Raw genomic sequence first — 26,252 nt, forward strand, 5'->3', positions numbered from 1 at the left:
GATGATGATGATGCTACTGAAGTGTAAGAGTTATTTATATATTTTGGATATTAACCACTTATAAAATATATGATTTGCAAATATTTTCACTCATTTCATAGGCTGCCTTTCATGGTATTATCGGTTTCCTTTGCTTTGCAGAAGCTTTTTAGTTTGATGTCATCCCATTTGTTTATTTTTGATGATGTTGCTTGTGTCATATCCAGAAATTCATTGCCAAGACCCACGTCAAGGAGCTTCTCTCTAGGCCTATTTTTTTAAAAACTTATGTGTTACAAAAAAAAAAACAAAAAAAACAAAAAAAAAACTTATGTGTTACACAGACTGCTTTAAGAGAGAAATAGGGCAGCCTGGGTGGCTCAGTGGTTTAGCGCCGCCTTCAGCCCAGGGCCTGATCCTGGAGCCCCGGGATCGAGTCCCATGTCAGGCTCCCTGTATGGAGCCTGCTTCTCCCTCTGCCTGTGTCTCTGCCTTTCTCTCTCTCTGTGTCTCTCATGAATAAATAAATGAAATCTTTTTTTAAAAAAAAGGAGAGAAATAAATTTTCTGGACCTTATGTGTTTTTATTTTTGTTATAATTTTGACACTTATGAACATGGAACTATAAACTTTTATTTTGTAATTTTACACAACTATAAAAAAACACGCACAAATTAAACATGAACAGAAGTTTGAAAACAATGAAGTGCACATTAATTTAATGTAAGGACTAATACTATTTTTCTGAAGCTAAATTGGTGCTTACAGTTGGAATATACTCCTGTTTCAGTAGAAGTTGTTTTGAGTTGAGCAGGCCTATGTTACTGGGTATCCTGTGATAACTTGATTCTTCTGCCATTTGAATGCCATTTGCATTCAAACTTCCTTTCATATATCATTGGTTACCTCATTTAACTATTAAGTGCACCTCTGCACCTCTATTCTTTTCTTCTTAGATAGAGATTGTAAAGCACCATTCAATACCAGAACAAGTGTAAATGTAGGCAGTAAAACTATGTCCCAATATGTAGCCTGCAGGGCCTAATCCAGATGATCCAGAATTTGGTCATTAAATTATTGTAGATTGTCATTAGAAATGCATAGTTTGTAAATTTTATATGGACCTCTAGACCTTCAAGAATATAAATCACTATTTGCTGATGGGCCCAACAACACATTAAAAGTCTCAAAAGAAGGAAAGACCAGATGTGTTACCAAGGCCTCTAGGCCCTGGCGATCCTGTCAGAGCACACAGTGAATATTTCATTTCTTGAGTCCTGAGGAGCATGAGTGTGACACAGAGGAGCCAGTGAGAAGCTGGTCTGGGAAGGTCACAATGGAGAAAATGCACCAGGTGTGCTTGTTAAACCAGCAGGGATATATGTGCAGCCGCTGGCTTCTTGTACTGCTCACTGAGGAAGGGCCGAATGTCTTGTTTATTGCCTTTCACATTAAATTGTTAGATTCAGATGTCATCGCAGAAACATGAACCTGAGGCATAATGGTATTGCTCGTGGTGCCAGGGTATAATTTTGTGATTTCAGACTTTTGCATACCGGGCTTTCTTAAAGCAAGACACATCATCAGTAAAACAGAAAGTCTTTTTTCTTTCCCTGAAATGTAAGACTTGCTTTAGGTGCTCTTTACTTATTTACATTTTTTTGGAAAAAATTTTAGTGAGAACATTTAACATGAGATTTACCCTCTTAATGGATTTTTAAGTGTACAATACAGTACTGCTAACTCTAGGCATGATATTGTACAGCAGATTTCTAGGACTTACTCATCTTGCATAACTAAAGCTTGATGCACCTTGAACAGCAACTCCCCACGTCCCCCTCCTCCAGCCATTAGCATTCTACTGTCTGTTTCTCTGACCTTGAATTTTTTAGAAACCTCATGTAATTGGAATCATATAGTGGTTGTCCTCCTGTGACTGGTTTATTTCACTTAGTATAATGTCCTCAAGGTTTATCCCTATTGTCACACCTAGGGCAGGATTTCCTTCTTTGTTTAAGGTTGAATAATATTCCATGTGCCCTTTGGATGTACACTAAATGACTACCCTGACTTTTGGACCCACCCAGCCCACTTGGACGTTCTCCTCTATTATTGGTTCTCTAGCATCTTGTAATTTCCCAACTGCCTTCATGGCCCCCACCAACTGGGGCACAAAGAGAATGCAAGGGGGTTCCAGAACCCAAGCACGGGCTGAGGGCTGAGCAGGAACTTAGTGGCAGGGTAGGGGGAGGACAAATGCTACAATTGAGTGGTGTTATCTGCTGCCTCTTTGCTGTGTCTAGAGAGTCACTGCTACACTTAATGATAGTTTTCCAAGGATCACCTTATAACCTGGCCCTAGAAGCTTTTTCCATCACTTCCCTCCTTGTGAAAACACCTGTATTGTGAGGTCAAGCCACATTTACCTTTTCTTTTCATCTTTTAACTTTGTGCATTGGGCCTGGCCCTGCCAATCCACTTGGCTGCTGCAGTGGGCCCTGCCTCCCCTATGCTCTCAGTGCACACACAGTGAGCCACACAGTGAGCAGCTTGGCAGTGGACAGCCCTGTTTTCTCTGAGCATGAGCACAGAGAGCTTGGGTAGAAGGCAACATATGTTTTGTGAGATTCCTGAGGCCTATGGTTTGTAAGCCCATTGAAATTCTATCCAGAATCCTAGCTGAATCTTTCTAGTTTGCAGCCTCAATACGCATAGATTCCACATTTTGTATGTGGCAAGTTAAGTGGTAATTGAGGTTTGCAAATTTTCATGTAATTTATTCTGGTTTTCTTCCAATGGCCTGTGAGCTAGAACTTAAATACAGCTTCGTTGTAGTTGCTTCTTCCTGTTTAGAGAGCTGGCATAATATTTTGTCTTCTGGGCTCAAATAACCATGTAATTACTCTGTAATCATATAGTAATTAGCATGTACTATATGCATTTATTACATAATTATATTCCTGGAGGATTGCATGGCAATTATACTTACATTCAGCATATCATTTTATATACTATATAATGAACAAGTATATAATTTGTTGCTTTTTTTCTTTTATCCTAATTTCAGTGTACCAACCAGGAGCTGGAAACTTACTCTCCTGTTGCCTTGTTTATATATAATCGGGCAGGTGCCTGAGCTCCTTCTGCTCCTTTGGCTTCACTCGGTACCGCCTAATTATTCATCTAAAGGAGCGCTAGGGGCTTGTGGGCTGCCCCGGGCTCCTAGCCTTTGCACTCCTTATACTTTCTTCCTTGTCGTGAGCTCATTACCTATTAGCTTCAAAACCCAGAGTTGATCAGAGCTCCCAGCATCGCCCGGGAAACTGCTGGACCTCAGTTAGAACAGAAGGATGTGAGCGGCCGAGCCCCCCACACCGTGCTCACGCCTGCCTTTCTCTCCTTTGCAGTGGAGCACATTCCCAAAGGGAACAACTGCCTGGACGCCGCCAAGGCCTGTAACCTCGATGACACCTGCAAGAAGTACAGGTCCGCCTACATCACCCCGTGCACCACCAGCATGTCCAACGAGGTCTGCAACCGGCGCAAGTGCCACAAGGCCCTGCGGCAGTTTTTCGACAAGGTTCCGGCCAAGCACAGCTATGGGATGCTCTTCTGCTCCTGCCGGGACATCGCATGCACTGAGAGGAGGCGGCAGACCATTGTGCCCGTGTGCTCCTACGAGGAGAGGGAGAAGCCCAACTGCCTGAATTTGCAGGACTCCTGCAAGACGAATTACATCTGCAGGTAAGCGGGCACCGGCAGCTGGGTGATTAATGAGCTGGCAAGGAGAACCTTTGCGGCTGCTTCAGTGGCCGAGCTCCTGTTTTCTGAGTTTCTATGGGGTGGGTGGGAGTGAGGAGGCTGAGGGGAGGGCGGGAGGTGGAGTGGATGGGCCAGAAACTGACCTCTGCATTTGGCACAGGGTTCTTCCCAAGCTGCTGAGGCTTTTGTGCTGGGGAAGGTTCCCGTCTTTAACCTGGGGAATACTTTGAGAGGTGCTTGGTAAGCAAGCACAGAAGGTCACCTGAGGCTAGGTGAGCTTGAAGACTGGTGCCCACTCAGCAAGCTCTGAATTGCTGCTGGGAATCTCAGGGGGTTAATTCAGTCAGGCGGGGCGTGGTGGTGGTGCTGCAGATGGGAGGTTCTTGACTGTCAAGATCTAAATTCTGGGAGAGACCAGTGAGAGAGACTGAGCTGTGTCCAGCCCTGAAGTGAACTTCCAGAATGCCTGGATCTGTTCGGGGCCATTCAGTCATCCATGTGGCTAAGGAAAAGTGGGCAACCTCCTGTTCAGCCATGCTTCTGGATCTCAGGCCCCAGCAGAAACCCTGCTAAGCCTGGCCCTTTTGTTGAAAACAGTGGAGTCCGTTGCCCTTTTGGCAATGGAATTTTTTTGGAATTTTTTTTTGGAATTTATTTTAATTTTGAAGGAATCCATGAACACATTCTCTGTATTAAAAAAAAAAAAAAAAGGCAGAGAACTAGATAGCTGTCCCCTTCACTCTGCTTCCACTTGCCCCCAACTGTCACTATCAGTAATTTGATGTGTATCCTTCTAAAACATGGGGTTGAATTCAGTTGCTGATGGGAGCAAGCAGATTCTGATAAGCAGACACCCAAGTCTTCGCAGCCTCGGGCAGTGAGAGTGCTGCGTTCAGACTCGCAGGTTGGATCACTGGCTAGAGGTTCAGATGGGGCATTATTTTGACAACATGTGTACTTTGTCCCCAGGATAGAGTCAGGAGCCTTCAAATGCTGTGTCTGAAAAAGTCCTATGTGCTCAACAAATGTTCACAGGTGGACCAGTAGATGAGGGTGTGACTGTATACTTGTTTGCTTATAGGCTTCCCATGTCTAAAGAGCAGAGAGCAAGGGAGGGAAGTGTCATCCATTGGAGATTCTGGAGACCTGAGTTTCTGGTTAGTTGAAGTTTTACTTGGATAGAATAGCATCCCATTCTTTCCTTAAACTAGTCCTAATAGTGACCAAAGAAAATGAAAAGTCTTCATTATCTGTAGAACCCTCTCATGCTGAAGATTTTTCTGGAAGTAATATGCCACCACTTTTTTTTTAAGTTTTTGGCAGGTGACTTGCTATATGAGAAAGAATGTAGGTAACCATTTGTGCCCTGGGAGGAGTCAGGTGTTCCTGTGATGCCTCTCCTCCAAGGATTCTCTCTTTCCTAGACCTCTATTCCGTTGAGACCATCTTAGCTATGGGCTAGAAGCAGGGCCAGCTTGCTAGAAGGGAGGCAGTTCCTCCACCCTGCCATAACCTGGGGAAACCAATCAGCCAGGGAATAAAAGAACCCCCTGCTGGAGAGAATGTGGCTGAGGAGCAGGACACAGGGAAGAAGCATAGGAGTGGGTTGGGAGGGAGCAGAGATTCTGAACAGCCCTCCTGTGAAGACCCCTGGATCTGAAACTCAACTTCCTGGTGCCCCCTCATCTTTGAGCAGAAGATATCCCTCTTCTAGGAGCAGGACTGAGTTTTTAGGATCTTTGTTGGCTTAAAGCCAGACAGATACAGCTCCTCCTTATCTTTTCGGTAGATGTTATCCTGTTCACTGATGGGTCCAAGCCAGGCAGTCTCAAGACAGTAAGCTGTATGGGGAGGGAATGGAGCAGTGACGGGGATGGGGGAGGTGGGAGAGGTGACGGAGCCTTTTCCTTCTCTCCTCATGATGCACCTCTTGCACATGAGCTCCAGAGGAGGGTCTGCAACAGCTCCTATCCAGGCTGAAAGCCTGCTGTGAGCAGTTCATCTGCATTACTTGGCCTACTCTTCTCAAAATAGAGAACTCTTGGTGCACCTGGGTGGCTCAGTTGGTTCATTATCCAACTCTTGACTTCAGCTCAGGTCATGATCCCAGGGTTGTGGGATCAAGCCCCATGTTGGGCTCTGTGCTCACCCCAGAGTCCATTGGGGATTCTCTCTCTCCCTCTGTCCCTCCCCATGCTAAATAAATAAATAAATAAATAAATAAATAAATAAATAAATAAATAAATAAAATCTATAGAGAATCCTTGGAGGATTGGTGTGAATTAGCTCTATGTCAGATTGCTTTTTTGCTGAGCTGTAGCGAGAAATAGCTGGGAATTTGGGAACTTGGTGCATTCTGGAAGAGATAGCAGAAGGAATGTGCAAATGACAGGGTGACTTGGGTGCTCTTTGGGGCTCAGACTGACCTGCTAGGAAGGATCTGGGAGTTATTTATGTTGAGACAGTCTCAGCAGCAGAGAATGGCCTCAGCGGATGGGGCAGAAATGTACTCGGGGAGCAGCAGGACAGTCCTGCCTGATGATGACTATACCCGGTCACACCAAGGTGGGGAGGTAGTGACCACAGCTGCCATGCAGCAGAGTGGAGGCACACGTGACTGCAAGGCCATCCGGAAATCCAGATCCGAGACCACCCTGGGGCCCTACCGAGTGAAATTTGTCTCAGCAAGATTGATGGGTTTTATACCCTGCCTTGAGTCTTCCCTGGAAAAGGGAATCGGCACCTTCCCCACTGGTACCCATCAGTAAGTGATTTAGCCTGTGATTTCTTTCCAGGGCCTGGACTTATTACTCATGATCACCTCCTCCCTGTCAGATGTGGTAAATGTAATTTAAGCTGCTGGGTAGGCTAGAGGTGTTTTCTTTCATCAGACTTTATTCATATCGTCTTTAATTTTATGCCTTTTATTCCATCCCTCCTCCATCCCTCCCGGGGAGGCCCTTGTGGCGCCGACTGCCCAGAGCAGCAGCTGGTACTTGCCAGAGCTGGGGCTTCTGCAGGTTTTGATGTTCCAGGCGCTCCCGACGCTTACCCACCTAGAGACCAGAGGCATCCCAGATAGGATGACTTAAGGCCTAATTTGAGTGTCCCGAAAGGGAAGGGACTGCAGGAGGAAACGGTGCTTCCTAAAAACAGTTTTCTTCGAAAGCTCACACTTTCAAATGCTCCGCTTGCATCTGCGCATCAACAACCATCAAAGAGCTGCCCCATCTCATTAAAACTCCCCTGTACTTGATAGTTTCCCACTGGCAGCACACGGGTTCCTCCTGCCAGGGGCCAGAGCTGCTTCTGCACAAAGTCTGTCTTGTGTCTTCAAACAGAGGAGATGCAACTTTAGCCTTCCTTTTTGACTTTCTTTTCTTTTTTCCTTTCCCTTTTAAAGAAGCCAACTGGTTCCTTTCCTCTTGGGGTGGTTGGGGCCTCCAAGCTTGTCTACAGAAAAGCAAACGCAGAGGTATTATGAGGAGGATGTGATGAAATTTAAAAGACACACATTCTTCCCCTGAAGCATGGTATCTCCCTTGCCAATTGTCCCTCTGGTTGCTTTCCTTAGTGCCTGGAAGGATGTCGGGGCTGGGTTTGGCCATAAAGGAGGCATATTCATTTATTCCTGTAAGTTGTTAGAGATGCATAATTTAAATCTCCGCCTTACCTCCTTTCCCCCAAACTCTGGTAGTTCAAAATAAACTCAGCACTTGAGCCCTGGCTCAGGGTGCTCAAATATGTTCATATCTCCTTTATGTTTCTAATTTACAAGGATACCTCAACTCTATTACCAAGAGATCTAGCATCTTCTTCTGGAGCATGCCCCCTTCTGTTCTCTTCTAAGAATGACAGAGCTCTACTCCAAAACCCTTTCTGCTTCCAATGCCAGGCAAAGGGGAACATGAGGCTACTGACCAGCTCCCCGACCTGTAGCTTTAGGTACTGAGTCATGGTATCGCCGTTGAGAACAACCCAGAGGATACTTGGTTTGGTGGCTGTGTCCTTGGCCATTCTGCACAAGCCACGGAGGTGCTGCATCCTTGGGTGCCGGAGTAACTTCGTTCATACTCAGTATGTAGGTGCTGTTTCCCAAAGCAGGACATGCTGCCCTGGGGGTGGGGCCCTGAGAGGTTCCAGCCAGAGCCAACCCACCAACTAAGACTTTTCCTTTATTGGCAGTACATTCGGAAGTGAATGTTGCAATGTTGCATTTCCTTCCTGCCTTCTTTCTTTCTTTTAAAGAATTTTTATTGTGGTAAGGAGCACTTGTCATGACATCTACCCTCTGAACAAACCTTTGACGGAATGATCCAGTATTGTCGTCTGTAGGCACAGTGTTGTACCGCAGATCTCTAGAACTCATTTAACTTCTATAACTGAAATTTATATACACTGATTAGCAGCTCCCTGCTTCCCCTCCCCCATTTCTCAGCAACCATAATTCTGTTCTTTGCTTCCATGATTTCAATGATTTTAGATACCTCGTGTAAGTGAGATCATGCAGTATTTGTCCTTCTGTGACTAGCTTACTTCCCAGCATAAATTCCTGGGTTCATCCATGTTGTCTTATATTGTGGAAGTTCTTTTCTTTTTAAGGTGAAACAGTGCTTGATCAGGGATAGCTCATTCCTTCTAGAAAGATTCTGATAATGCTGAACCTTAAAAGAGAAAGGTATCAGGGCCTCTGTTCCCTCTGTCCCTGAGACTTTCTTGGGGCCCTGCTGGAAATACACTTGCTCGTCCTGCTGCCTTGGCTCTGTGTCCCCATGGTTTCCAGGGATGATGATTTTGTTTAGGTCACCCTAAACGGATGGCCCTCCCTTTCCCCCAGGGACTGGAGATGCTACAGTTGTGTCCTGGAGACCTGGTTTTTGTTTTGTTTAGTTTTATTTGCTTTTAGCAGAATGAGGAAGGTCTCTCTGATACTGCTCCAGAAGAACAGCATAAGTAATTTTCAAAATACTGCCCTTGCCAGCACCACTCTCCACCCTAGGGCTGACTCTGTTATACTTTGACGAAATCTGTTGTTGTTAATTTATTAACTGGGCAGTTGGGAAACACATCACAACACCAGGCGGCAGATTTCTGCTCCAGTAACTTACATGGTTTGACAGTGTTAGCACACCTCTAAAAGGTGAGGAGCATCTCCTTTGCCTGGAATCAGATCCCCTTTGCACAGTACACTGTGGCTCTTAGGAGTTCAAGGACATCCTCCACGGCTTGGGCTGCACTCCTGAGTTGAAAACTGGGTTCTATATTACTATATCTGGGCTTGTCTTGACATGCGGCAAACACAGGAGAAAGTGGCTCAGAGGATAATTAATGCCTAAAACTAGATGGGTAGATTAATTTGGCACTTAATTTTATTTTACGCTGATTCATTCACAAATGGAAATCAGCAATTAGACAATGCAAACTTTTGAACCATGGAAAGAAAGGTTCGGGAATATGAGAAAATACAAGTAAAACATTTTCCAGTTCACTTGAGCAGTTTTTATTTCAAATGATTACATGGGTGTCTTTAGCAATGTATCTAGAGTGCCGAAGAGCTAGGTTGTTCACGTGTCCCACCTGCAAGAACGGCCTGTACCCTGGAAGCCCCCTGGACTGGAGGGGGGAGCTCCTGGGTGCACGCAACAGATTCATCAGGGTCCTGAGGGAAGAGCAGGGCCGTCCTCCGACATCTGCTGCTGCCTTTGACTCCAGCAGACGGGAGGAGCATGCTTCTTGCTGGGTCTTCTGGGCTCCCACCCCCAGCCTGTGCACTGAGGACATGGGCAGCACCAGCGAGGCGGTGTCAGAGCTCACCGTTGTCCTGCCTCGCGGGGTAACCCAAGCCGTGAATCAGGCAGGAGCCCGCTACAACTTGCTCTGTCTTGTCACCTCGTATCTCTTTCCTTATCTGTCCTTTGGCAGAGGCGGGTGTGGAGCTATTTGTCTGCTGCTGCTGCTGGAGCCTGTCGCTAAAAAATGCCTGTCTAGATTTACACCACATTCTGTCTCTCTCCAGCCCGCCCTTTCCCTGCACCTGCCCAAAGCTCCGAGTCTCTGCCTCACCTTCTTCGCCCTTTCCTTCACCTGCCCACCTCCTCGCCAGTGTCACTTTTGCCATTCTTGGTCCTGGGTCAGAAAGAATCAGAGGCTCCTCTCTTTATATTTGCACATTCTGTCAGTTACTAGATCCACATGGACAGATGGAGTCTTGGCACCGGAACTGTGATTTACCGTCTTCGAGTATGAAGGTGGGTGGAAGATGGATGGAATTGACTCTGCCCAGGAAGTCTAAAGAGAGAGCCCCATATTTCCTTGGGGGGTGAGGCGTCAGAGTGGAGGTCTCAGGAACCAAGGGCCTTGGTGGGTGAAAAGCAGGGAGAGTCAAGCAGAAGGAAGGCACTGGATTTGGGGAGGATGCAGTGGTGAGGGTGGAAGGTCAGGACCTGGAGACTCTGCTGGAGGGAGAAAGATCAGTGTGATATAAAGACAAGAGGTTGGGAGTCTCTAGTGCCATGAAGTATTGACTTTATCCCTTAAGGCTTTATGAAGGAAGAAAGACACGACCAGCTGGGCCTTAGAGGATCCCACCTGGCAGTGTGGAGGGATCAGCTTGGGAAGAGTCCAGGAGACAGTTGGGAGGTTCTTACGATGGACCAGGATGAGAGGTGACCAGGAGAAGAGGATGATGGTTGGGAGACTTGAGGCACCATGGAAGGAAGGACTTGAGGGTTTACCGGGTGCCTGGCGTAGACAGAGGCTAATTTGGGTCTCTCCAGCCTGGTGAGCAGGCCAATGATGGTGTTAGTAGCCAGAATGGAGAACAGGAGAAAGAGGGAAGGACCTGTCTCTTGGGCTGGAGGTGGGGGAAGAGGACCATGAATTGTTTGGGTCATGATGTATTTGAGGGTTATGTTCTTTGGGACTCTTTTGCTCCATGAGAGGCACATAGTTTAAGAACCTAGGGCAGAAGAGGGGTTTTGTGTTAACTCATAGGACTGGGGAGGCAGGGTAATTGAACATGACCAAGACGGAGGGCACAGTGTCACTGGAGCTACACTGTCACCTCACTGCTCCCTCTGCTTGCTTCTGTCTCCTATTTCTCAGTGAATGCTGCCACCACAGCTGCATGCACATATCCTGTCACCTCATAATCAAAGATAGAAAAACTCTTCTCCACTATAACCCATTAGAAAAATCCTGGGTAAGAAACTTGATTGGCCTTGGTTGTGGCATGTGCCCATCCCTAGATGAACCACTGAGGCCAAAGGGAATGTGTACTTTGGCCCAGTCAAAGCCAGGGTTGTCAGTCTACTACCAGAGTCAGGGAATGAGGGCCAGGCTCAGAAAAACAAGATGGGGTTAGCAGTGCATGAGGATGTCCGTGTTCTGCATGGTGATGGAAGGCTTGGACAGAGAGGCACTCAGAGGTAAAGGCACAGTCCTTTCAGTGGCCCCAGTACCCTACACAAACCGTCTTTCTGCCCTTACCTATCTGGCCTCTTCTCCAGCCATCCTGCCTTGGCTGCTTCAGCCACACTGGTCCCCCCCTTGCTGTTCCTTGAATGCACCAGGCATGTACTCACCACCCTGACTCTGGCTTTTTTTTGGCTCTAGCTCTTCCTTCCACTAGACCCACTCTTTCCCCAGATGCTCCTAGACAAACTCCCACATTTCCAAGTCTCCTTAAATCTTATTTGAATAAGGCTCATACTGGCCCCCTGTTTAATGTCGTATGTCCCTGCACATTCCCAATCCCCTTAGCTTCCTCTCATTCTTTTTCAAAGTACTGATCATCTTCTGTCACACTGTGTAATTTACATACTTGGTTTGATTATTGTGTGCCTCATTTCTTCAGTGAAATATAAGTTCCACAGTTAAGATATATCCATGATACATCCTAAACTGTCCCTGGGCCAACTGTGCCCAGGACAATATCCTGTGCTTACTAAATATTTGCTGGATGAGTAAATGAATGAAGACATTTAAAATATGAATGGATCTTGGAGAATGAGCTACGGGTAGATTTTAGAATCATCAACTTAGAGGTTGTTGAAGATACAGGATTTATTACCCGGGGAAAGTGGGTGAGAAGAGAAATAGGCTAAAGACTGAATCTTGAGAACACCAGATTTATGGTAAACATGTCTAAAGAGGCCTTATAGAGGTAGGAAGTTAGAGAGTAGGAAAACCAAAGACCTCCACAAAGCTAAGGGAGAATAGAATTTTAGGGAGGAAGGTGTGGTGAGCATAGGTATTAGTCACTCAGAGGGAAAAGGAGTAGGACTCAGAGTGACATGGTTTTAGCATATAGGAAATCTGTCCAGCCACATAATCATCCACCAATCCGTTGATCCATGTATGTATCTACTCACCTGTTTATTCATCACCTGTCTTTCCATCCATCCATCTGTCCATCTGTCTGTCCATCTATCCCATCTATCTACCCATCCATCTACTCCATCTGTCCATCCATCCATCCATTCACTCACCTACTTATCCATCCATCCATCCATCCATCCATCCATCCATCCATTTATGCATCTACCCATCCATCCATCCCTCTACCATCTACCTGTAGATGTCTCTGCATGTGTCTACCCATCTGTGTGTCCATCCATCCATCCATCTACCCACCCACTCATCTGTGCATCTATCCATCCATCCATCCATCCATCCATCCATCCATCCGGCTGGCCTGTAGTTATTGTGCCAGGAGTAAAGACCCAGCTTCTTATCTATAGTGCAGAGAGGAAGGCAGGCACATATATAGTCATTACAGCCTGGTATGGTAGTCTGTGGTCGGGAAGGTACACAGTGCTATGGGAGAACAGAGAGGAGAACAGCTAGCTCAGCATGATGGGTCAGCCTGGCTTCCTGGAGAAGCTGCCATCTGAGCTAGGCTGGAAGGATGAGCAGAGAGAGAGAGAAGCTTTGTAGTCATGGGACAGAGGTAGGGGCCTGTGGGTGTGAGGAAGCCCTGGGATGTAAACAACAACCTGTTCACTAGGCTTTGATGCTAAGCATTATTGGGCACACCACACAAGCATGGTCTCTAATTACCCCCCGCTGCCCTGCAAGGGGATAGCCAAAGGAGCGATGAGCCCAGGCACTGCCCAGCTCCTACATGGAGGGGGTGGGGGTCAACCATGTCTTTATAACTCTGAAACCTGGTTTCTGTCATTTTTTTCCCCAAATGATTGTCTTTCATGACAAGAATACAATGTTCTCACACTGTTCAGCCTTACTGTCTTTAGTTCCAGACAGGCAGAATGATAATCCCGGCCAGCCTCTGAATCCAGACGTACTTTATGGCTCAGTAACTAAGACAGCACCAGTTTTTTTTTTTTTTGAATAGCACCAGTTTTAAAGACTGTTTTCACAGACAGGACATAATGTCCATCAGGGCCTCTTAGCATCATTTAAAAAAAAAATCTACCCAGGTAATACATACTCATTAAGTTCTTACTTTATCTAATTTCCTTTAGAGCACTCATTGCTTATTACAGAGTGGTTTCTCTGTGACAGCTTACTGATTACAAGAGTCATTTCTACAAATAAGAAAAAATCCTCTTGCACCACACCAGTTTATTCTGTTTATTATTATTATTAACTCAGTCATTCACTTGGGGCACGTTTACTGAGCACAGTCTATTTGACCATAACGATTCTAGACATTTAAGTCACGTACCCATCACCCAGCAGCTCCCGCTTACCTGGTTGGACTCCATAACTCCCTGCTGAACTGTCAGGGGAGTTCAGAGTCCTCAACCTTCACCTACCCCAAGGCAGCAGAATTCAGGGACCTGGCTGTGTATCTCATGGGAGATGAATTCTTTCCTGTCACAGAGTGACAACGAGCTCTAAATAATCCAGTTATGTCACCAAGTTGGGGTCATCCAGGTGCTTGTCTTCCTACCTTCTCCTTGCCCTATGGCCATGACATTAATCATAGGAAAACCTCCATTTTGTGAATTGCATCTTGACTGCAGCACGGGTAAAAGGTGTGATAGATGAGAGAGTCATCCCCAGAAGTGCTGAATTGAGGACCATGGGGGGCCCTAGGATGGCGGACCACCTTGTCTGAGACTGTTGGCAGCTGAGAGAAACCCCAGCTGATCCCCTCTGCTCCTCTGTGCAGCATATTCCTCTTCAGAGGGGACCCTTCCACTCTGCCCACCAGCTCTGTCACATGCTAAGACCCCTGAAGTTCACGGGGAAGCAAACTGGTTTCCGCCTCAAGCCTACCTAAACCCAACCATGTAGATCTTATGATTTCTTTTTAACTCCAAAGGAAGGAGTTGTTTCCAATCATACAGCTCCTTTTACATATGAGTTTTATGCATTGGGCAAAGAATGGGAAAGGGGGGACCTCAGTATACCTGGGGGAATGCCCTCTCATCCAGACCAATAGCTTTTGGGGACCAGTGGCATCCCATGCTGACCAGCATGCTGTCCCCATAAGCTGAGGCTGTTACCTCTCTGTCCTTGCCCTCCACAGGAGACAAGATTTTTTTTAGTCAGTCACAGTTTGCAGTTGACAGAAGTACCTATAGCCCATGACCCACAGCAGTCTCGTTTTTGTGTGAGGAAATCTGCTCCCTCAATTACGGGGTGGCTGTTGTAGGATTCATGCTGTGGTCTCACAGCCAGGTTTGGAGTCCTCCACGCAGAAGACCCCAGACCCCCCGCTTGGGCACTATCCTAAGTTAGATATCCCACATTTACATTTCTGTGCAGTATTTCCAATTCAGTGAATGGGCAATTGCTCTGTAATTTCTAAAAGCAATTAATTATGCAGAAGATTTTGCATCCAAGAAAAACAAGAGTTTAAAAGAACCATCAGTGTGGAAAACACACCAGGCTGGCGTTGGGACTTTTTTCCTCCTTCTCTAGTGGTTGTCAGTGTTGGTGGTGGTCAGAGTGAGGTGGACTGGGGAGGGCATCCTGGTTTTGTTGGTTCTTGGAAGTGGGTGAGTGGAGGCCTCAGTCTGGCGTCTGTAAAGGACGGGGGTGATTCCATCGTCACAGGGCAGCTCTAAGGACTAAAGGAGATATCTACGCAAATGCATCAGCTCGGTGCCTGCCACCTAACTCTGCAAACACTCAGTAACTATGTCCCATGCTCTTTCCGGAAGTTGTAATCATAGAGGACAAAAAAAGCTAAAGTCCCAAATGTAGCATACCCCTCCCCCAATAGCAGGCAGAGACCTTTAAAGTAGGCTTGGTGGGTGGAGGGGGTAGATTCGTACTGCTTTACACTTCTGTGCACCCACAGCATTAAGCAGCGTGTGGAAATGTCAACGCCGTGATGTGAGATGATGTTGCTAAGCTTTACACATCACCATCTTTCCAGTGTTACCCCGCTAGGGGAAAGTGAGGGGCAGAGGCGGGGGTAGGCAAAGTCCAGAGGTGTTTGGAGCATGTGTCATCTCAAGAACATTCCTGTCCAGAATAGACAATTATTGACATACAAAGATAATACAGTGAGACACGAACGGAGGTGGCCACGAGATTGTTGGGCCCGAAGCGCTGGATTCACTATTGTTGAAACTGAATAGGCAGTGGGGGGACCGCTGGCAGCCTCTAGGGGGGCACGTGCGGCTTCAGTGACCCCGAGTTCCCATGAATAAAGGGTTCTTAGAGGTGCATGGGTCTGAGTCAGTGATGTGAGGGATCCAGCAAAGGGCAGGGATTGACTCAGTATCATTGAGACTGATCCCTCCTGGCCTCTGGGTGGTTCTGTGCTGTGAATCATCCTGCCAGCCCATTAGGAAGCCAGCCACAACCGGGGGCAGCGTGGCTCGTAGTGCAGGACTCAGGAACCCAGAATCTGCAGAGCCAGAGACATCATGACAGGCCTGTGTGGATGATGGTGACAATGATGAGGATGATGACGAGGAGAGCAGCATTTGTGTGACATTTACTGTGCACCAGGCACCATGCCGAGTGCTGTCACCGCAACCCCTGAAGCGGGGCTGTCACTATCCCCTGCCCTGTTTCCGGGATGAGGAGGTCGCCCGGGGGAGCTGCTGGAACGAGAGCCCAGAGGGCCCGGTCGGCAACAGAGCCCAGGTTCTGTGCACCTGCTTCTGGTGCTAAGTGTGCACCTCTTGCAAACCACCCCCATAAATTTCCTAAGATGCTCAGCGTGTGTGGAGTTGGACACCTGAGGTGACTCTGTTTCCGTGATTTATCCCTTTGAAAACAAAAATTTTAAACAAGAGACCTTTGGATCTCGTCAAGAGAGGGCTTAAGTGCCTCTCACCAAACATATTTCACTTCTCGTGAAAATGGTGGTTTTCAGACTTTTTGGTTTCAAGACTCCTTTACACTCTTAAACTTACTGAGAATCCCAAGGGGGTTTGTGTGTGTGTGGGATAAATCTATCGACGCTATATATATATATATATAGAGAGAGAGAGAGAGACAGAGAGAGAGAGAGAGAGAATCAAAGCTGAAGAAAGGTTTACATATTTAGTACTTCATTTAAAAATGACACCAAGAAGCCCATTACATTACTGTAAATAACATTTTTATTAAAAGTTACTGCATTTATAAAACAAAAAAAATGTAGGGAGAAGTATGGCACTGTTGTATACTTCGCTAATCTAGTAGTGTCTGCCTGCAAGACACCTGGAGTCTTATATCTCCATCCCCCATCGTGTGGCTTCTGGAAAAGCAGGGTCCTCTTGTGAGAACATAGGAGACAGAAAGGTAAATAAAAATAGTATGGATAGGAAAACAGCTTTGACCCCAGGGACCCTAAAAGGCTCTCTGAGATTGCCAGGGTCCCTGGGCCTCTCTTTGACAGCTGCTGCAATAGGAGGAGCAGAAGAGTGTTGGGCTGGAACACGTGTGTGTGCACAAACGTTCCCACAGCATCCTTAAACTAAGACATTCTGAGTGTGTGACCGCCCTGTACCCAACCTGTTCAGCATCAGCAGGTCAGAATGGTGAGGTTGGGGCTGGAGGGTTGGGTGGGGGGGTGGGGCTGAGGGTGAGCCCAGTGCCAGAGCCCTTCCAGGGGAAATGATACTGGTACCTACAGAACTGCTGATTCCCATCAGCCATCACTCTGGGGCCGTGTGGCAGGCTGGCATGCCCGGCCCAGCTTGGTCTCTTGCTCCAAGAGATGCCCTCCTGACGGGCAGCACCTTCGCAGACAGCCCTTCCTTCTCTGTTCTGGCATGCCGAAGAGTTCAGTGTCACGTTCTGCTCAGTCAGGGAGGACTCTAGGCTGATGTGCTAAATCCGCCTGTGTCTAGAAGACTCAGTGGCACTTTTCTCTTAGGTCGGAGCTCTTGTCACAGGTAAGCCTCTGCTCCTTGGAATGCTGGGTGGGGTGACACACCTCGATGTGAGCCATCTCAGGTGATCATTTACCATGATGAGAGCTAAAGGATTTTAATGACAGGAAACCTCTTAGAGTTACAAATGGCAGGAATCCGGAAGTTTGAGGGTTTTTTTAATGAGCACTCAGCAGTTGAAATTCCTACTGGAGAGCTTGGCTGGCTCCATCTGACAGCTTTGAACTTCTTAGAACGGAGGTCTGGGGAGAGAGAAAGCCCTCTCTCCAAGAATATTCACTCCAGCAAAGGATCTTGACGCTGTCCTGCTAGAAAAGCTTTTTCTGGAAATAGACAAAAGCAGATGGGAAATACCTCTTCCACGCTCCAGGTTCAAAAATTCAAGTTAAAGCATTTAGCTAAAAATAAGGTATATGGCTTGAGAAAATGTGCTTTTTGCCTTGCTTCCTGGTTGGTCGTTGGTTCATTCACTGGCTCAGCAGGACCGGAGTGCCAGGTGCTTGGAGGGACCCAGAAGGCCAGAGAACAGAGTGAATGTGACCAGCAGAGGGAAGAGAGTTGGACTCAGGGACTTCTCCCAGGTACCATTGCTCTATAGCAGCATTTCTCTAATGTCAGTCGGCACTGGGATCAGTTTCTGATTCATGAGGCCTGGGGGTGGGGCTTGGTCATTTGCATTTCTAGAGCATTCCTCTTGGTGCTGCTGGAGTCTACACTTGACCAGAGAGCTGCGAGATTGTTGACCAAATGACATTGGCTGATGGGCTTACCCTGCTCTCAGAGGGGTCTGCAAAGCTGGGAATGACAAGGAGCAGACAGCCAGACTGGACCTGTGGGGCACTGAGAAGGGGACGTGGGAGAGGATGGCATGTTGTGGCTGGGGCGAGGGCTGCCAGTGCCATGGTGGTAGTAGCAGGACAGGGAGAACACTTCAAAGTTTCTGTGCTGCACTCATGTCTGGCTCTAACTGGAAGGCTGTGGGGATGGGCTGTGAAAGGTTCTGATACCCACCTGGGTGCTAGTGCCTCAGAAACCAAGGATACTGAGAAATGCCTACCATGTATCTAGTAAATTACTACCTGAGCAGCCCCCCTGCAAAGGGAGACTTGCCTCCATTGGAGGAGTCATAGATGGTGTGTTGTCCGTAGGCCCGAGCTTGGCCAGAGATTAGAATTCCTTGGCTGAGTTTTGCTTGAAAAATACAAAGTAAAACAGAGAAGGTTTCAAGGCAAACCTTTGAAAAGAAATCCTTCCAAAATGACCTTTGGATCAATCTTTGACCTGAACTATTCAAATGAGGAAAGCTGACATACATGGACGCCTCTGTGGTTGTCAGGAGGGAATGTGAATGGGCAGCACCTATAGTGATGACTCGTAATGCGGGTTACTCAAACACAACACATGTTTGAGATTCAGAAGTGCTATGATTGCATGGGCCAAGGTCTCTTTGAGCCACCAAGTGCAGTACTGTGGTCTCACCCCTAGTGCTGTCTCACCCCTAACTCACTGCTGATCATAAGAGAGGGAAAGTGGTGGATATAGGTGATGGGAGGCCAGATACCATATCCCAGAGGAACCGTATCTGTCTTTGACCCTATCTCACCACAGCCATCACCTCACACACGATGTCTTGCATTGAAGGCGTGTAGTGACTGTGGTCATTGGAAGGTTGGTGCCTTGTGGAAGGCAGGCGCGGTCTGTGCCAGGCATTGTGCTGGCTGGGGCTGGACCACAAAGTTGAAGATGAGCACTCTGGGCACCAGGCACCTGGATGCTGATGCACCCAGATGCTGATGCACCCTTAGGAGTCACCCTGAAAAACTCAGGCCTTGCGAGCATCACCAGGCTGAGAGAAAGCAGAAAGGGTGTTTCCTGGGTGTTTTTTGGGTGTACAGGTGCCACCAAGTACTGCCTGTCCACCAGATTCTGTTCCAACCCACATGGGAGAGTGTCCTCTTGAGGGAGCTAGGCTAAGTGTTCCTTGTCCACAGGGGGCAGGTGTGCTGGCCTCAGGTGGCTTCAGAACCCAGGAAAAGTCCTGTTTCCATGCATGGTCTGGCCCTCCCTGGCTGAGGATCCTGATAATCCACTTAATTCCTCTATACCTGCCCTGTCGTGAGAAGGAGGAGAGACACCTGCCCCATTACCTGCATCACAGGCCTGTGGTGGGAGAGAAGGAGCCAGCACTGCAAGCACCTTTAGTGTATAACAGTAACATTCACATCCAGCCCTATTCTGTGCCCAGGCCCCGGGTTCCGGGCCTCCATCCTCCCCACAGCCCCATGGAAGAGGTCCTGTCAGCGTATCTGCCTTTTATACAGAGGGAGATGCAAAAATGAAACACAGCAGCAGAGGTAGCAGTCTGACTTCAGGGCTCCTGTCCTTTTCCCACGGTGCCCCCACACCCACAAGCTCCGAGAAGGGTCCACACACATGTCTGCTCTTCCATCAAGGCATCCAAAGAGATGGTCCCAGCCAGGCCAGCTCCTGCCAGGTGCCTCCCTGTCTCCAGCCTCAGGAGTGTTACCTGCAGTCAGGAGAGGGCTGGTTGGGGAGGCTGCTGACTTCTCCCTGCAGGCCTGGGAAGCCCCACTTTTTGTTCCCCTCATTTCTTGACTTCGGCCGCATCCTCTGGGGAGACTGTATACACAGTCAGGGGTGGGGAGCGGTGCTCAGCGAGGGAAATCTGGGGCCAAGGGACTTCTTCACATAGCTGTGTCATGGGATTGCATTCAGCCTTACTGAACAGTAACAACAGATACTATGTTTTAATGTTTTTAGACTGCAAGCACTATTAAACAAAAAGAATGCCCACTCCTCCTGTCATTACACTTTATTGGACCTAGTAAATATTACTTACATCCACTTAAATCAGATTTCAGCCTCTCAAGCACACAATTCACATCATAATGGCAGCAAAAGTCCAAGAACTAAAATTTAAAAGTTGAATATTCATTCTCCTATCAGTGTTGTGAGGGTGAGGATGAACTGGAGAACCTGTGGTTTTCTTTTGAAAGTTTGGCTCTCTTACCAGCTCCATGACTTTGGCTGGATATTGACCTTTCTGGACCTCGGTGTCCTCCACTGTAAAGTAAGGCCGACCCGGGCGGTTGGGCTGTTATGTGTTCAGTGACACAGGCTGGCGAAGCATCTCACACAGTGACTGGCTCTGAGTAAATGCAGTTGTTGTTAGTACCGTGCTGGAGAAGTTAGATGTGGGCTGAGGCTTCTCCTCTCCTGTTCTGCGCTGAAACCAGAACACCAAGATGTCCATGATGAATATCAGTCTCTAGGTGATCAGAGCCATAGTGTGCGGCACTTGGGTTCATTCATTTATTCATTCATTCCCGTATTCATTCAGGACGTATTTACCAAATATCTACTCTATGTGAGACACAGGCCTAAGGGCTCAGCTTCTCATGGTGGAGGTGGTGAGACTATTAACAAAGTGAGGAAGTGTAGGAGAGATGTGGGCAGGAAGGCCTAAGTGAGCGCCCTCCTTGGGGCTCAGAGCCAGTAGGCAGAGCTTGGCTGGAGGCCCCCCAGGAGACCTTGGGAGCATTGAGAGTAGAGCACAAAAAGCCTTAAGCTCCCCTGGTTGGGCAGAAGTGTTGTTTTATTTTATTTTAAATGTATTTATTTGTGTTAGAGAGAGAGAGAGAGAGAGAGAGAGGCAGAGACACAGGAGGAGGGAGAAGCAGGCTCCATGCCGGGAGCCTGACATGGGACTCGATCCCAGGTCTCCAGGATTGTGCTCTGGGCCAAAGGCAGGCGCTAAACCACTGAGCCACCTGGGGATCCCAGAAGTGTTGTTGTATTTTTTTTTATTTTTTATTTATTTATTTTTTTAGAAGTGTTGTTTTAAACTGGGCTGAGAGCTTTAGAGAAAAATATAGAAAATGGGGCCGGGACTGTGGGGGCAGAGCACACTGCTGACAAGAGGATATTCAATGTGAGAATGGATAACCAAGGAGAGTTGTGGATATTCTGAAAAAAGGGGAATTATCTGATAGCAGTGGAATAAGTGATTTATTCTTTTGACGTATAACACCACAATTCCCTGTCTCCTGAGCATTGGCCCATCCAGGGAAGAAGATATTAGGGACTAGTTGTTTGCTGAGCTCAAAGTCTCTGTTGACCTTAAAACAACTTGCCTAGAAGAGAAACGACCTAGTGTATATTTACTATTGAACATAATTTTCCTTAGGAAGTCTGCAACCCTATTAAAGATTAATAGGAAATCTTATTTTCATATGTTTCTGCTTAAAGTCTGTTTGTGCAAGTGTAGGCTGTTAGCCATTCAGACATCTGTTTACGTTCTTTCCCCACCCCCTCTCCGGGCAAGCAGAAGCTAGGCTCCTTTAATGTGTGGAAGGTAAATTAACATTCTGCTGAGCAGAGCTTGAAGCTTGGGGCTCAGGTACCACAGAGGTATTTAGCGCTTGTCCTTTGGGGGTAAGGGCAAAGGGAGGAATTTTGCAAATTATTAAAGTCAAGAGAACCTGTGTAATTTCAATTTCTCATCTTCTGGGAATCCCCAAAGAAGCAAGGTTTGACTGAATTGACTGAAGGAGGCCAGGCAGCATTTGGGATAATTTCTAGAATTTACCTGTGTTTCTCTGAAGTAATTAGAGTTTAGTTTCTCTAGCTACAAACATCATGATGCAACACTTCTTTCTGAAGGGACAGACAGCGGCCCCTCCTTAAATTGCTACAGGCTTGATGCTAGCCGGCTCAGCAGAGGGCCACATATGGGGACCACATGTAGTGACCTGTGGAATTGCCTTGACTTGTTTCTGGGAGTGTGATTCCATTGGCCTATAAAACACATTTATCTGCTAGAAGATGTGAAGGACTCCAAGACATTGCTCTTTGGTCATAATGGTAGGATTAAGCCTGATGTTAATCATGAGGGTATTGAGCACATATAGACCTTGGACAGATGGATTAGTGATCTCAGGACAAAGCATTTCATACACCAAATTATTAGCAGAAGAGTTCTAAGAAAGGTATCAGTTTGACTGTCTCTACCCTAAGGCTTCATAGAGGTCTCAGGATCAGAGAGGACCTCCAGGGCTGGTCCAGAGCAAAACAGAAGACACAGGGCTGACGAGTCCTGTCATCTAGGAATCTGGAGGTCATACACAGGTGCTAGGTGCCTGGCACACTGGTCCTCCAGGAGCACTTTGAAGGACTTACTAGCATCCAACTAGAGTAAATCAAGCTTCAGAGATGCTAAGGTGCTTGCCCCAAATCCCATGTTTTAGCAAGTGGCTGAATTGCAATCGAAGTCCTGGTCCATTTTTAAATTCTACGTTCAAAACCTCTACTGTATGCTGATTTTTAGTAGTGTTTGAGTTTTCTTTTGCTGTTGTGGTAGATGACTGCAAACATGGTGGCTTTGACACAAATTTATACTCTTATATTTCCAGAATGACCAGAAGTCATACACAGATCTCATGGGGCTGAAATCTAAGCACCCGCAGGACTGAGTTCCTTTTGGAGGCTCTAGGGGTGAATCCATGTCCTTGACTTTTGGCCCACACACATTTCTTGGTTCCTGGTCCCTGCCCCCACATAATCAGCAAAACCTGATTCAGTCTTTTGCACGTGGCATCTGATCCTCTCATCTGCCTTCTTCCTGTTTTAAAGATCCTGTGATTACATTGAGCCCACCTGCATGATCCAGGACGCTCTGCTCGCCTCAAGATCTAAGACTATAATCTCACATTCAAAGTCCTTTTCACCATGTCAGGTAACATAGTCCACAGCTCCAGAGCTGATGAGGGTAGAGTGTAGACATCTTATTCTGCCAACTGTAGTGTTTCTGCTGAGCTACGTTTGTAATTTTTGCTAGATCATGAATCGTAGAACTAGTTTAGTCCTGCTCCTTGCTAGAAAGTACAGAGCCAAATACGTAGCTTTCATCTAGCCAAGGGTATATGTGCATTTTGTAGTAGCTGTACCGCTGCCTCTATCTGATCTTTCAACGGCCCCAAATACCTTCACTCATTTTTACATTTATGCTGTTGCATCAAAGCTACATCTGAATGCATCTCAAAAATCTTTCTGAAGTGAGAGTGGACATAAATAATTCAGTGAAACCAGGGTAGCTGAACTTTGCTGCCCCAGGGTTCCTAAGCAGTTGACTTGGAGCTTCTTAGATCCCTGGAAGAATGTAAGGTGACTGCTGTAATTCACTCCTGAAGATGGAAGTGCCTGCAGAATTTTACAAAGTGAATTCACACTGTGTTGGTCTAGAGTTTCAAGGTATGGTTCTACTGGTGAAAGATTGGTTGAGCGTCTAGATTTCTGTTTTTCCTCGTGGCCAAAAGTCAAAAAAATGATTACTAAAGTTTCCCTGCAGAAATACAAAAGACCTATTGGATAAGCTTGACTCTTAAAAAGCTTATTTGTCACAGACAGCTATTGGATATCTGAAAGCTTTATGATAATTTAATCACCCAGAAAACCTCAAATTTATTTTTTCCCTCAATTTCTTCCCATAAAAAAACAAGTAGTGTCAAAGCTAAGTTTTCTGCACTGAAGGACGTTTCGTAGCATGGATAATACAGAACAACTTTATTTGACTTGGCAGTGTAGCTTAGGACAGTTTGCAGGGTTTCTGTGCCCTATTATGACTTAGAGGCTGCTTATCCTGTGACCATCGGTGTGTGCAGTAGAGAGATTGGTGAGGGCCGTGAAGGGAGGAGTCCTGGCTGGAGGGCAGCTCTGGGGCATCTGATCCCAGGCTGCCAAGAGCCCCTTCACCATTGGAATGGATTCCCTTGCCAACTGCCATAGCTTGCTTTTCAAATTTGCCACGTAGAGATTAGCTGTCAGCCACTGTCAGCCACTCTGCAGCTGTTGATTGACAGCTGTCAGTGCTTATGCAAGGTGGCTTCATGAGGGATGCCCAAATGGATCAGATGCCGACCTGGACGCCCTTCAGGGGGCTGCTGCTGCTGCTTGATGTAATAGAAAAGGCTAAGGAAACATTGCACCTCTGCCCTGTGGCATGTTACACTGAACCCTCACCCTGGAGAGACACCCCAAGCAGGACACATGGATTAAAACCATGTGTGACTCCATCTGCATTTCCTAAAGCCCTTCTTCAGTGGGACTTGGTCACAGCACTGTGGCTCAAGCCCAGAAGGCAGTGACTGTAGCCTCCTGGGACCCTCATGCTGGGCCAGGAGTTATTGGGGAGCTGGATAAGCCACTGTGACCAGGGTTCTCCAGGGTGAGTGATAAGAGGGGCATGGGTTAAATGGGTTGTGGCCTCCCAAGTATCGGGATGAAGGTGAGCAGGGATTTGGGAGGAATAGGCCAAATCTCTGCTTGGCCACAGGGACCGTACTGTCCCAGGAAACAGAGGCATTTGGGAAGGCTTCTTGGACTCTCCTAGTACTCTCTTCCAAAAACGTGGGGCTGCAGTTTGGCTAAGTCAGTGAGAAGTGCATTAATTGGCTGAGGCTTTAATCATCCCACCAGGAGTGCAAACCCACTCCTGAGGGGTTTGAGAAGGGGCTGAGAAGCTCTAGATGTGCAGAGCTTTGGGTATTTGTGTCCCGGTGTGTGAACTTGCTCCAAGTCTTTTGCTCCAGAATAGCCACAGTCACTCTCTGGCCCGGGGAAGACCCTGGCTCTCTGAAGGGTGGCCTGAGCCCTCCAGCTCTGCAGCTTGTCCCCCAGACAACATGCTGGGCTTTTGCTCTAGCAGACCCATGTGTACAGCACAAAGTGGGGAAGAGCAAGGCAAGAAAACCCCTCTGCAAAATGTCGTTAATATAGGCTCTGATTAGTGAGAGGATGCTTTCCAGATGTGCTCTCCTATGGGCTGCTGGGGAAGAAGGGCTAAGGTAACTTTCTAAATACAGAATGAGAAAAATCTGTTTTGTGTCATCATACCAGAAAATCACCATTCCAGAACTCTTGCTTTGTCATCCCGGCTCTAATATTAGCAGCATGTTTTTCAAATTATTTTTATTCTGCATAAGAGATTAGCAGTCTTAACAAACTCTCTGATATTTAGTCATTTAAAAAATATGTATTTCCCCCTCAACCCCAGGGGGAAAAGTAGCTTTTCTTAAAATGCCTTTATTCTATGAGCTCATATGACAGAGAAGTATTAAGTAACACCACAGGATTCCTGGCTTCAGACTTCTCAAATTTGTTTTGGTCAGAGTCGCTACACAGATGTAGACTAAGTATGTGATACAAGGGCCAGCAGAAGACAGGCTAGGATGTGCATCTCCCTGTGTCTAGCTTGCTGTGGTTCTCTACTGCAAGGGCTTAATGTTGGAATGGACCAGGAATTGGGGAGCCAAAAAAAGAGAACGGATGGGAAGTGAAAAATGTATTGGGAAAAAAAAAATGTATTGGGCAACATGTATTCTGGGTTCTGGGTGAGGTGCTTTATTTAACTGTGAGTGAGTTCTCACTGCAGCCACGTAAAGCCACTGTGGATGGCATTCGCCCCATTTTCCAGGTGAAGAAATGGGGAGCTGGAGAAGTGAACTAGTTTGCTAAGGTGTGAGAGCATAAAAAAAAGTGGAGCTGGGAGTGGAAACAGGTGCAGGTCCCTCTGAGGCCTGACATGCTTTGTTTCCTCTAACAAAGAAAACCTTCAGACACGAAATGGCTTGCATTGAAAACCGAGACTTTAAAGCCCTGATGTTCACACTGGGGTCAGAAAAAAATGCTAGTCATTTTTTACATGAACAGATGAATAAAGGGATCCTGTCCCAAGGTTCTGGGTTTTTACCGGTCAGTCAAGTTCTGCGGTTCTGCTTGGACACTGATGCCATCCCCAAAAGCCCCGTAATAAAGGGAAGCGTAATTCATGGGTAGACTCACTGCCCTCAGATGAAGCATTTTGTCTGCATCCTTGATCCCTGCTGTTCCCCCACATGCCATTCCTAGAGCCCATGGAGGCCATATAATCAGGGAAACATCATTAGGGAGGAGGCTCTGACGAGCAGTTCTGGGCCAATGGGGGGAGGCGAGGGGAACAGTTCTACACTCGATGACTTAAATGATATCCCTGGAAGCTTAAAGTCCAGCACCCCCTGCCTTTTCCCCTTGCAGGGCTTCCACCTGCCGCCTGCCACCACCCACTGTGTGACTCAGAGCAGGAGCTTAACTTTTTTGGCCTTTAGCTCTCTTGTGTGTGAGATGAGAGGCTTCCCTAGAAAAGCCTGA

The 26,252-nt window shown here is 47.0% G+C and overlaps 1 protein-coding gene across 4 annotated transcripts in view; it reads left to right on the forward strand.

The window, feature by feature from the left end:
• Positions 1 to 26,252, forward strand: part of GFRA1 (GDNF family receptor alpha 1) — a 203,282-nt gene that overhangs the window by 137,374 nt on the left and 39,656 nt on the right. For all 4 annotated transcript variants that reach the window (XM_072805183.1, XM_072805182.1, XM_072805184.1 and 1 more), the window contains one exon: positions 3,387 to 3,723. In XM_072805183.1, the coding sequence (XP_072661284.1) occupies positions 3,387 to 3,723 (337 nt within the window). The remainder of the gene's footprint in view (positions 1 to 3,386; positions 3,724 to 26,252) is intronic.

The sequence above is a fragment of the Canis lupus genome, chromosome 29 (assembly GCF_048164855.1).
Source record: "Canis lupus baileyi chromosome 29, mCanLup2.hap1, whole genome shotgun sequence".
NCBI classification, from domain to species: domain Eukaryota; kingdom Metazoa; phylum Chordata; class Mammalia; order Carnivora; family Canidae; genus Canis; species Canis lupus.